We start from the raw sequence: 13497 nt of genomic DNA, 5'->3' as shown, positions 1-13497 counted from the left end.
AGGCATCATATCATACTTTAAAGGTATAGAAATTAAGACCATGTCATATTTAAGCAAAATTAGAGAAATGAACCAAAAAGACGCGTTAGAGAGCCTGGAAATAATATGTAGAAATGTGATATGTGACATGGGCAGCCTTACAGGGCAGTAAGAAAAAGACCTTTCAGTAAAGTGTGTCCACAGAGGAAAAAGAATATGACACAATATCTTTTTCACTCCATACAAAAAATCAGCTTCAGGTAGATGAGGTACTTACACTGAAGAGTAAAAATGTAAAAAACCTTGGGGCACCTGGGTGGCTCGGTTGGTTAAGTGTCGGATTTCTGCTCAGGTCATGATTTTGCGGTTCATGAGTTCGAGCCCCGTTTCAGGCTCTGTGCTGAGAGCTCAGAGCCTGAAACCTGCCTTGGGTTCTCTGCCTCCCTCTCTATCTGCCCCTACGTCACTCACACTCTGCCTTTCTCTCTCTCTCAAAAATAAATTTAAAAAATAAATTTAAAAAATTTTAATGTAAAACCTTAAAAATAGTCTATGGGATATCTTCATGATCCTCTAGGAGGATCTTAAAGAAGTCCAAAAGGCATTAAGCATTTAAAGAAGACTGAGAGATTTGCCTACGTTAAAATTTAAAACCTCTACTCATCACAGGACAACAATTTTTAAGTGAAAAGACGTCTACAAATTAGAAGAGATTTGCAGCACATAGAGCTACTTTGGAGAATCCAAGACATATCAAAATTTTCTGCAACAAATACAAAAAATAAAAGGGATAAAATAGATCATGGGCAAAAATGTGGGATTTCACAGGAGACACAAATGGCCAGTGAAATCAGGAGAAGCTCAGCTTTATTTGTAATCTAGCAAATGCAAATGAGAATCATGCTGGAAACACCTTTTCCTTTTTCTTTTTCTTTTTCTTTTTCTTTTTCCCAGAGAGATAGACAGAGAGAGAGAGAGAGAGAGTGTGTGTGTGTGTGTGTGTGTGCATGTGCATGTACAAGCAGGGGAGGGGCAGAGGGAGAGAGAGAATCCTAAGCAGGATCCATGCTCAGCATATAGCCCATTGTGGGACTTGATCCCACCACCGTGAGATCATGACCCAAGCGGAAATTAAGAGTCAGTCGCCTAACTGACTGAACCACCTAGGCATCTCTGGAGACACCATTTCATCCTCAGTACATTGTTCTAAGTGAAGAAATGAGAAAGCAGCCAGTTTTGATGAGAATATAGTGCAACAAAAATTCTTATGCACCGCTGGTAAGACCTTAAAGTGGTACAAGCATTTTGGAAAACAAAACCTTTTAAATCCTTTAAATCTGAAGATGCACAAATTCCATTTTCAATTAACCACCAAAGAGAAATTCTTGCATGTGTGCACCAGAAGACGTGTACAAGAGTGTTCACAGAAACAAAACACCTGCACACAGAACACAAATGAATTGTGGTATAGTCATGCCACACAATGCTATGCCACCATAAAAAACAAATAAGAAACACTCACTCTATTGGAGAACCACACAAACATTATATTGAGTAAAACGAACAACTCAAAAGAAGAATAACTACTGAATGATCTCATTTATACAAAGACCAAATACATGCAAAACTTAATATTTTGCTTGGAGAATCATATATATGTAATAAAAGATTTTAAAGGGATTTTTTTTGGAATAGTATTACCTGAGTGAGGAGATAGAGAGAGCGTTAGGATTAAGGAGAGATACACGGGAGTTTTCAAAGGCAATGGAATGTTTTCTCTCACAAATCGCATAGTAGGTAAGATATTTGCTTTACTGCGTTATTATTCTTTTTTTAAAGTCATGTTTGTTGAGGTATAATTTACAAACAGTAAAGTTCACCCTTTATAGATGTCTATGAGTTTTGACCAATGTATACAGTTGTATATACCACCACCAAGATGTAGAATATTTCTATCACTCCAAAAATTCCCTCATGTCCCTTTGTAGTCAGTCCTGTTTGCCCTTTCCATCCCCCTAGAAACCACTACTGTGTCTTCATTGCCATAGTTATCTGTGTTAGAATGTCATATAAAGGTTGTAGTCATACAACCTTTTGTGTCTTTTTTGCATAAAAAAGAGCTAAAAACAAATACTGAGCTCACGTTAATGATATGCATGCTGAATTACTTAGGGAGAGGTGTACTGATGCCTACAATCTTATTTGAAATGCATCAAAGAGCAAGATGGAGTGATAGATGGGTAGAAGGAAGGACAGATGGATAAATATGTGATAAAGCAACTGCAATAAATTATACTGGTAAAATTGAGATAATGGGTACATGGGTGCTCACTGCATAACTATCTGAACTTTATGTTTCAAAACTGTTAGGGGAAAACAGTCTATCACTGAAGAGAGGACTTGGAAAAATGCCTTATTATCAAATATACCAGTCTTCCTAACCTTTGAACCACTTCTGGGAATCTGTTCTAAATGTAGGAGAGCCATGTGCACAATGGGGACTTGTAAATACAGTAACTTAAATACCTACCAATAAAGGAATAATCAGGAAAACTTTATTTTTATTACCTCTATTGGAACTCTCTCTACCTTGGATCCAGTGTGAGTCTGGAGGTGGGACAAGGCAGGAATGGCATCAGAAGATGAGCTTACTTGTAATATCCAACCCCTTGGCCTTGGCCTTGGGCATAGCAACTCTCTGTGCCCTCTTCCAGGACGCTCTACTATCCCCTATGCAAGCTGAACTCAGCAGGCCTCTCAGCACCTTAATTCTTTATTATTTTGAATTAAAAACATTTTTTTAATGTTTATTTATTTTTGAGAGAGAGAGAGAGAGCAGAGTGTGAGCGGGGAAGGGGCAGAGAGAGGGAGACACAGAATCCGAAGCAGGATCCAGGCTCTGAGCAGTCAGTACAGAGTCCAACACGGGGCTTGAACTCATGAACCATGAGATCATGACCTGAGCCGAAGTCGGATGCTAAACCGGACTGAGCTACCCAGACGACCCATCGTCACCTTAATTCTGAGGTGAAATAACTTTCATTCTCAAGCTGAGAGCACCACTGCATATACAATATAGTTATGTTGTCGTTTTATTTATGAAACACATTAAAAAGAAAACTAATGGGCAAAGTATTATTAATCAAATTTAAAAAATTGGAGAGAGATTTTGTGGACTTTTTCAGCCCCATTGCAAATGAAGTCTGGATAGTGTAGCAAGGTTATCCTGTTGAGTAAAATTCTGCTTCCCTATCATCTTTAGTAAAAATGACGGCAGCCATCATCACCAGCAGCTGCAGCATCCTCGTAAGTCCCAATATTAATTAAATGGTCTAAAAACTCAAGCAAATTTCCTTCCTTCCCACTAGGTGATCATTATTACATGAAGGCTTTGAATTGCCACATGTTTACATAATTTTTTCCTCTTCCTTCATAGTTAACTGAATTGAAAAACCTATGCTAACAAATAAGTCAACAAGCCCTGAAGCCAGTGAAAACTCTCAAAACAAAGATATGAGCAATAAATATGAACAATATAGGTGGGGGGTGTGAAGAATGCATGTTTCCCTGTCTCTTATATAAAAGAAAGTCGTGAAGTAATTTATGCTTTTGTCATAAGGTAACAAGGAATCTAGTCTTGAGAATGTAGAATATCAATGGAAAAGACAAGTTCTTTGCCCAAATTAGGGGTAGAAACTATTCAGAACAGAGGACAAATATCAGAGATGAAGAGACTTGGTTCCATTATTGTTTATAATAGTGAAAAATTGGAACGAAATATCCAGTGATAAGGTAAATTTTGGCAAATGCAAATAATAGAATATTAGAAAGTCATTGAAAAAATTTGAAGAGGGGAGCGCCTGGGTGGCTCAGTGGATTGAGCCTCCAAGTTTTGATTTAGACTCAGGTCATGATCTCACGGTTCATGAGTTTGAGCCCCACTTTGGGCTCTGTGCTGGTAGCACGGAGCCTGCTTGGGATTCTCTCTCTCTCCCTCTCTCTCTCTGCCCCTCCCTGGCTCTTGTATTTTCTCTCTCTCTTTCTCAAAATAAATAAATAAACTTTTAAAAAATTTGAAGAGTAATACAATAAATGAAGCTCAACATATAAAGATAATTTTTTTTTAATTTTTTTTTCAACGTTTATTTATTTTTGGGACAGAGAGAGACAGAGCATGAACGGGGGAGGGGCAGAGAGAGAGAGGGAGACACAGAATCGGAAGCAGGCTCCAGGCTCTGAGCCATCAGCCCAGAGCCCGACGCGGGGCTCGAACTCAAGGACCGCGAGATCGTGACCTGACTGAAGTTGGACGCTTAACCGACTGCGCCACCCAGGCGCCCCTAAAGATAATTTTTTAAAAGCTGAAAAAATTTCATTCAGTGTCATGCCCCTTTTGGTAAAACAAAAATGACAACGTGGGCATGTGGCGGAGCACGTGGGTGTGTGAATGTATGTGCGTAGTGAATAAGAGATAACTATTGGTTAAGGCTTGCCTTTTTCACGTGAGCAGGGACCATATATCTTGGTCACCTCTTGTCTATCATATTGTCTGGAAATACTCCCCCCTTTCAGTAGCTTAGCAAGAAGTCAGCTCAGTGGTTCAGTGGAAAAATGGGGTGATAACCAAGGCTCAGCTCCACTGGAGGCATTCCCATTTAACAAACTTACTTCCCCATCCAGGAGGCACCGGCTGTTTGGGCAGCTGCCTGGATGCTTCCCTCTTTCTTCCAATTCCCATAAATATATGGAGTGTCTGTAGGGGGTGGAGTCCCTCTCTACCAAAAAGCTTGCCCTAGTCCGTCCAGTCTAGTGATGTTCACCCTTTACCACCCTCCATGGGCAATAGGGAGAGTTCAGGAGATCATTGTGCCCTGCTATTTCTTTGCCTGTGAGCTTTCCACAAAAGCCATGTGTTTTTAGGGTTCTAGGTGTGTGAGTGTGTGTGTGTGTGTGTGTGTGTGTGTGTGTTTTCATGTGTTCCTTTTGTATAATGGGGGAAAACATGGTGCATTTGGTTTTGTATGTGTGGAGTTGGAGGTTCCTGTGGAATGTTCATGTAGACATATCCAGTGCACAGTTGGGTATTAGCATCAACAGCATAGCATCTGGGATGGACGTAAGAATTGAGGATCATCAGCTTGTCGTACCTTTAGACTGCCATGGGGGTATAGAGGAAGGGCACCCAACCCTAAGGGCTGGTGGATGGTTTCCTGGAGAGAGAAGACCTGTGCCAAGTCTTCAAGGATGGAATGTCTTGGGTTAATAAGGTGAGAGAAAAGACTTTCCAGGGAGAGAAAATAACCTTTGTCATGTCAGGAGCAGAATGTGCAATAGTGGTTTCTGTAACCTGTGGTTCCCTTCTACGGACAGCTGTTGACAGAAATCCCAACTTATCCTAATTCCCTTCCAGCTCCTCCAGAGCCACCATGAAGCTCCTCAATTGATCCTGCAAAGAGTTTCTCCCAAATATGCTAATGAAAGCCAATGGGAAAGCTTTCTGACTTAACAAAGAATTGTTACAAGTTGAGTCTGATGCCTAAAGCCACTTTCAGGAGTTAGCAAAAGTAGGGCAGTCTTGGTCTAAAACATACTCCAAACCTTTCTCTTCCTTTATGATGTTGGGGGCCTTGAAGGTTGGAAAATATTTAGGATCAGGATGCTACAGGGTCTTGATTGTAAGTGGAAACAGAAAAATGGCAAGGCATTCGTTTGAGGCTAGAAGAGATGCCAAGTTTGAGGATGGTTAATGTGAGCTGTGTTGGGAGATGTGACATGACCTTGTGAGATGAGGGAAGTCCAGGGATGCTGCTTCAGGACTGAGATATGAGCAGATCCTGCCCAGGCTCCACCCTCCTCTCAGCCCCAGGCTGCAGGCAAAGCTGTGTAGTTACAAGACACTGCTCTTCCCCACCGAAGACAATGGGCTGAACTAAACCAGAAACCCAAAGTCCCAAGGTCACTTCTGAAACTGTGTGACCTTTACTGTACTTTAAGACTTTCTGAAATTCATTTCAACTCCATGCAATGCTGATAGCAGTGCAGGTACACAGTGTGAAAATTAATAAAGGGAAACATCATTAAAATGGAGTGTGGAAGCCAGAAGGGGGGAGCTCTCACTCTATGCCACTCCACCTCAGTTCTAGGAAGAACTGTCAATGCAGACCCCAACAGAAGAATGCTCAGGGGAAAAGAATCCTCAATTTCGGGCCCCAATACAAAAAGATGTACATTTCACCTCTGACAAGTAATACCCCAGCAACTCAGCCAATGAGAAACCATCATCACTCTCAACTCTTGCTTTTCTCGAAGGGACAAGAACTCCTCTCAACTTCCTATTTCTTCATAAAATAACGTTCCTTTCTTTTGTTTGTGGGACTCACCTATGGTTTTTGCCATAGCTTGCTTGTTCCAAACTGCAGTCCTCTGATATTCCTGAACAAACCCATATTTTCTGGTAAAATAACTGATTTTTATTTGTAAGATCAATAATAGTAGGTGGTGAAAAACATTTTTGTTAAATAAATGAATGAATTTTTCCATATCCATGAAGGTCATACTTGGAAACATGTTGAGGAAGTCCAAAACATTTGAAAGGTTCTAGAGATCATTATGTCTATGGCAAACACAAGTGTTTACCTGGTTCTGTCTCCCCCTGGAAGGTGCTAATTTCTGAAGCCTCAAGGGGTAACAGTGGAGTGGAGAAAAATCCCAATGTGAAATGATGTCATATTAGCTGTCTGTCTCTATCTCTCTGTCCTTTATAAGCTATTGCCTCCGTGAGGGTCTCTGGGCAAGGGTGACTGTCCCTCCTCTTTGCTTAAGAAGTGCCCATCTTCTTGTCTGGGTGAATGCCATCCCAAGACCCCTCACTGGACTCTCAACTTGGTTTACATACCAAGGGAATGGGCTCTGGAATGGCTCCTCTCTTCCCCCAAAATATCAAGTGGGACTTGGGTGCTTGAATATGAGGGGTTAGAGAGAAGGCAGTGATGACTAAGTTTGCCAGCCCTGCTACTGGGAGGTTGGAAAGTCTGTTACCAAAATATTTAAGTCAAGAGCAGATTGAGAAGGAAGACCATTTCAGATCTGGAGAGATTGACTTGGAGGTGATAGTCTAAACAACGTGTCCATGTAGAAGAGGCTGGACCATCAGTCGGTGTTTGACCCATTGTGGTCTTGACATTATTTTCAAAATTAATCATCAGGAAATGTATTCCTCTGCTCATGCCTTTTGCCACTTGGGGAGCTCCAACTCCAGCCTTGTCCTGTTCAAGGCGACTTAAACATCCATCCTTCAACCAGAAGTTGAGACAGATCACAGTGCATTTTATTAGTGTGACCACTTTGGGGAAAGGCAAGTATTATCCAACTGATCATATGGGGCCAGTCATGGCACCATCACAGACTTTGTCCTTATCTGGTCATTGGGTCCATGATAGTATGTGTGTTGGATGATGTGTAACTAGAGCCAGGAGACCGAGGAGCTAGAAGCTAAGTGATGGTGCAATTGGAAGCAGAAGGGAGTTCAGGGGCTGGGTGTATACTTGTTTAGCTCCGTGAGAGAGTTCAACTGGGTATCCACTGATCCCACCTGGGAACTTAAGCTTGCCAATTCTCACCCTACTCAAAAACTTTTTTTTACAGTTTTCTTAATCAACAAAAGGTCAGTACTCTGGAGCCCAAATTTCCCAAGTTCTATATGGAGAAATGCAATAGAATCTTGCTGTTTAGAAAATCTACAAGGCTTGTATTCACCAGCAGTGGAGCGGGAGATGTCCTCAATGGTATCTTCTCATTTCATGTAGCTGTTTTCATTTCATTTCATTTCATTTCATTTCATTTCATTTCATTTCATTTCATCTCATCTCATCTCATCTCATTTCATTTCATTAAATTTCATTTCCTTTCACTTTTTCTGAAAAGTCCAGACCAGCGCTCAGCCTCACTAGTTAATGTCTTAATAGTCTGGGCAACAGCAAGCATCTCACTACTGCCATCCTACACGATGACATGTGTAGTGGAGATTGTGGACACAGGTTGCGGGAGCATGCCTTCCCATTCCCTTTCCCTGAAGCCTCCATTTCATCCCCTGGGATCTTGTGTACCTAAATTATGGCCAGCCACCATCTGCAGGCTTGGCGTTTTCTTCTTGGAACTTTGGTCTCAGGAAAAACATCTTTCCCTTTAACTTTCAAATATTACCTTTGTTCCCCATTTTATGTCCATTCATTTAGTCCTGTTTGAGTCTCTCCAATGCTACTGTCCTTACCCACTAAGTGTCAGCTTTATCAAGCCTTTTCCTATTATGTCACAATCTTTAACTCTGTTAAATTTTATGTGTCCTTGCATCCTGGCCCTCTCTGGGACATTGCTACACTTGGTGGTTTCTATCAGGATCTCACTCTCCTTTCACAACCATTGGCACCTCCTAGTTTTTGCTCAGTTCTGCTGCTGGTGGAAGAAAGCCATGGATCCGGGAGCCTCAGGAAATGATTCTGTTGTCACTGAGTTTGTCCTGCTGGGTCTGTCAGAGACCCCAGCTCTGCAGCCCATCCTCTTCACCGTCTTCCTTCTCGCTTACGTAGCTACTCTTGGGGGCAACCTCAGCATCCTGGCTGCCATCCTCGCCGAACCCAAACTCCACACCCCCATGTACTTCTTCCTGGGGAACTTGTCCCTGCTGGATGTCGGGTGCATCAGTGTCACTGTCCCTGCCATGCTGAGACGCTTCATGTCCAATAACAGAAGCATTCCCTACGGGGCCTGCCTCTCACAGCTCTTCTGTTTCCACCTCCTGGCAGGGGCGGACTGCTTCCTGCTGACAGTCATGGCCTATGACCGCTATCTGGCCATCTGCCAGCCCCTCACCTACAGCACCCGCATGAGCTGGGGAATTCAGCAAGCGCTAGTGGGCGTGTCGTGTGCCTTTTCCTTCACCAACGCACTGACCCAAACTGTTGCCTTATCTACTCTTGACTTCTGTGGCCCCCATGTGATCAATCACTTCTACTGTGACCTCCCACAGCTCTTCCAGCTCTCCTGCTCCAGCACCCAGCTCAATGAGCTGCTGCTCTTTGTAGCAGCAGCCTTCATGGGTGTGGCCCCACTGGTCCTCATCACTGTGTCCTATGCACACGTGGCAGCCGCAGTCCTGCGAATCCGCTCTGCTGAGGGCAGGAAGAAAGCCTTCTCCACGTGTGGCTCCCACCTCACGGTTGTCAGCGTATTCTACGGGACAGGCGTCTTCAGCTACATGAGGCTGGGCTCAGTGGAGGCTTCGGACAAAGACAAAGGGATTGGCATCCTCAACACTGTCATCAGCCCCATGCTGAACCCACTCATCTACAGTCTCCGGAACCCTGATGTGCAGGGCGCCCTGCAGCGAGTGTTCACAGGGAGACGGCCTCCAGAGTGAGATCCCTTCCTCTGGCCTTTATGAATGTCACGCTTACTGCTTCCAAAAGGTATTGTGATTAGTGCAGATGGGAAGTGAGTATGATGAAGTGGGGTTGGAGACTGGCTTAGGAAGGAAAATACAATCAAAATGATAATGGCTATCACTTATTTTATGGTACATGACAGGCCGTCTTCTCAGTGACTGACATCTACCAACTCATTTAATCCTCATAATAACCTTATGAGGGAGATGTAGATTTACAGTTGCCGATTAGGAAATTGAACCTTAGAGAGGTTGAGTAACTTGCCCAAAGTCACACAGCTAATCAACACCAGAGCTGGGATTTGAACCCAGGCAGGCTACATCTGTAAGTACTGCATCTCATTTCGACGAGGAAGGGTATCTATAAGGTGTGGGGAGGGGGGCGGGAACTGGGCAACAAAAAGAATGAAAAAGAAAAGGAAAATCAATATTAGAGGGAAAACGTTATTTAAACAAAACAGAAATACGAATTAAGAGATTTTTGTGCCTTTGACAAATTTACACTTTGTTCCAGAGCAGCTGGTAGAGGTTAAAGAGATTGCTGGAGGCCAATTGCAACAAATAAATCAACAAAAAGGAAACAAGTGTTAAAACCAAGCCTGAGGTGTCTTTAGGCCTAAGCTGAGTCTTTTGCAGGCAGCACAGATGGGTCTTGTTTGTTTTTTATCCATTCTGAAGCCCTGTATCTTTCAACTGGAGCATTTAGTCCCTTCACATTCAAAGCAATTATTGATATGTATTTACTGCCATTTTATTACTTGTCTTGTGGTTGTTTCTGAAGATTTTCTCTGATCCTTTCTTGTCTTTATTGCATGTTTTGCCTATTTTCTTTAGCGATATATTTGGTTTTCTTTCTCTTTATTATTTGCATGTTTGTTAGTGGTTTTTAATATGTGGTTAGCTTTGGGTTTGTATATAACCTCATCTGCATATAGCAGTCTATATTAAGGTGGTGGCCATTTAAGCTTGAACCCATTCTTTTCTCCTCTCCTCCCCATGTTTAAACATGTGTTACTACATTTTATATCCCTTTTTTATTACTTCCTTGACTGATTTTTTAACAGAAACGTTCATTTTCACTGCTTTTGTGTTTCCTACTTTTATACTTCCACTCAAAGAGTTCCCTTTGATATTTCTTTCAAGGCTGGTTTAGTCATCATAAGCTCCTTTAATTTTTGTTTTTCTGGGAAACTCTCTCTCTCCTTCTATTCTGAATGATAGTCTTATTGGATAGAATATTCTTGGCTTCAGATTTTTCCCATTAATCACTGTGGCGCGCGCCCGCATGTGTGTGTGTGTGTGTGTGTGTGTGTGTGTGTGCACGCGCGCGCGCGTGCATGCGCGCACAGGAACATGTGTGTACACATTTAGTTTTATTGTAACAAAACAACTTGTACACTTTTAAAGTTTAAAACCGAGCATCATCTTTCCTTTCCGGTGAAACAAAAAGAAAATTTAAAAATAAACAGGAACAAAATTACAATGGACAATGTCAATTCCCAATAAGATCCCATAGGTTCTTCTGATTCTCCTATTGAGCGGCAGTGTTCAAGTCATCATTAGGAGGGCATTTTATTTTAAAGGTGTCATCTTAAACTGCTAGGATGTCTATTAAACATCCTGATTAAACATGCCAAAGCCATGTTGTCAAAATGCCCTCTTAACCCACCCAAACATTTCAAACTCACCCCTTGCTGATCTTCTGTAGCCCCATTTTTAAAAGCCCCCCCCCTTTTTTAAACAAGAGAAAGTAGACAGATATATCTTGGTCAATGCTAATTGTCCATATTCACGTACAGACACAGTGTTATCTCTGAGCCCAATAGTGAGAGAAAGGAGGGAAAAAGCTAAATTCCATGCATTACTACACAGCAGGGTAACACCCTCCAGTTTCCGGCATAGCTAAGGGAGCAGCTTTTTCTTTTTTCCCACAGAACATGGTGGTGTTGATTCCATAAAGGTTTTGTTGAGACAGGAAGGGATAAAAATAATTTGGAACAGAAAGGGGTAGAGTTTCTTTCCCTACTCTATTCTGTTCATGGTATTTTCCCCCAAAGTAAGTTGAGAACCGTGGTATAGAGGCAGAGAATAGAGACTTTTAAAAACAGGGCGAATGAGCACAAGGAAAGGGGAAAAAAAGATTACAACTTGCTCCAAGGGACCGGAGAAAATTAAAAATGGAAGTTTGGGATCCATCAGTTAGTCCTCTTTTCCTTCATCTTCCTCCTCCTCCTCCTCCTCTCCCTCCTCTATCATCCATATCAGGAACCAAGTAGTACTACAATGGATTTGGCCAAATATCATCTTCGATGACTCTCCTAACTCATCTGAGTCAGAATGGTTAGCAAACAGGTGAAGAAGCTTTCTGCTTCCTCATGCCGTCTCTTCCCAAAGGCTTTGTTCTGCATTTGACTTGAATGTTTCATCAAATCCTTTCCAGATTTCCATTTGATTTTAATGGACTTTGAAGATGGATCACAATTCTCACTCAGATGAAATTCTTTGGAGAGAACTTTATTTTCAAAGTAAGGGTTTTCATCAAAATAAAAATCTATTCTGTAACCTGATTTAACATCTTCAAATTTTGTCATTTCAACTCTTGTCAAATAATGCAGCACCTCTTCATCCTCCTCCTCAAGCAGTGCAGACACCTGTGGATGATTGACAAATGTTACCTCAAAATTTGGGCTTTATGGTGATCAATTCTGACCTCTTCTGAAAAAATGGTTGGTGGAGTTTGTTATATTTCTGTTCTACTTTCAAAATCTCCTCACTGACTTCTTCATTAAGTCTACGTCATTTTGTACTTCATCAATATGTTCAGTTGCTTCTTGCTGCTCTTTATCTCCCATCGGAGAGGTCAATGTCTCCTTTGACTTGGGGACAGTTTCTTCATTTGAGGTGGGAGTGAAGCTGGCATTTAGGGCCATGCTGTGAGGAAAGTCCACAAAATAAGGGCAGACGTATGTCTGGAAGAAACTCCAACTACTCTCCCATTCAGCACTTTGAATATATTATGCCACTCCTTTCTGTCTTGCAGAGTTTCTCTTGAAAAATATCCCAGTAGACTTATGAATTTTCCCTTCTAAGTTAATGATTTCTTTTGTCTTGCTGCTTATACGATTTTTTTCTTTATGACTCTATTTTGCAAATTTGATTACAATATGTCTTGGTGGAGGTCTGCTTTTGCTGATTTTGATGGGAGTTCCCTGTGCCACCTAGATCTGGATATCTATTTCCTTCCACATATTAGGGAAGTTTTCAGCTATTTTTTCTTCAAATAAATTTTCTGTCCCCCTTTCTCTCTCTTCTGCTGGGACCCCTATAATATGAATATTATTATATGTTTGATGGGATCACTGAGTTCTCTACATCCATTCTAGTTTTATGTAATTCCTTTGTCTCTCTCTTTTTTTAGCTTGGTTACTTTCCATTCCTCTTTTAGCTCATTAATTCAGCCCTCTGTTTCATACTGCTGTTCATTCCATCAAGTGTGTTTCTCATTTCATTTATCGAGCCCTTTATCTCTGCTATGTTATTCCTTTTTCTGTGTTACGGGCCTAACTCATGTTTTCCATTCTTTTCACAAGTCCAGAGAGTATCCTTATAATCATTGTTTTAAATTCTCTATCAAGCATATTACTTGTATCTGCTTCACTTAGATCTCTGGCCATGGCCTTGTCCTTTTCTTTCGTTTGGGATAAATTTCTCTGTATCCTCATTTTGTCTGCTTCTCTGTGTCTGTTTCTGTGTAAGAAAGTCAGATATATCTTCTGCTCTTGAAAGTTAGTGACTTTATGAAGAAGAGGTCCTGGAGTACCCTGCAGTGCAATGTCTTCTGTTCACCAGAACCTAACCTGACACTTGTCAACACAAAATGAACAAACCTTGTACATTTCTAAAAAAAAAAAAAAAAAAAAAAAAAAAAAGGAATAGAGTTTTATTCAAGCCCAAGTGAAGACAGCTGCCTGGGATATACAATCTTCATGGAGAAGAAAGTGCTTTGGAAAAGGAATGTTTAATCCAGGGTTATATATGGTTTTGTTATAGCAAGAGTTACAATAATTATTATGAAGGAC

The 13497-nt window shown here is 41.4% G+C and overlaps 1 protein-coding gene and 1 pseudogene across 1 annotated transcript; one reads left to right on the top strand and one right to left on the bottom strand.

Moving 5' to 3' along the window:
* The first annotated feature begins 8387 nt into the window (after positions 1–8387).
* LOC123604650 (putative olfactory receptor 3A4) lies at positions 8388–9394 on the top strand. The gene has a single exon (XM_045490981.1). It carries the CDS (start codon positions 8447–8449, stop codon positions 9392–9394), a length of 948 nt encoding a protein of 315 aa, XP_045346937.1. The 5' UTR covers positions 8388–8446.
* A 2223-nt stretch (positions 9395–11617) lies between these two features.
* Positions 11618–12348, bottom strand: LOC123604227 (annotated as a pseudogene).
* Between the last annotated feature and the right edge of the window lie 1149 nt (positions 12349–13497).

The sequence above is a fragment of the Leopardus geoffroyi genome, chromosome E1 (assembly GCF_018350155.1).
Source record: "Leopardus geoffroyi isolate Oge1 chromosome E1, O.geoffroyi_Oge1_pat1.0, whole genome shotgun sequence".
NCBI lineage: Eukaryota > Metazoa > Chordata > Mammalia > Carnivora > Felidae > Leopardus > Leopardus geoffroyi.
Note: the sequence above shows the minus strand (reverse complement) of the source record. Positions and strands in the feature narration are given on the sequence as shown.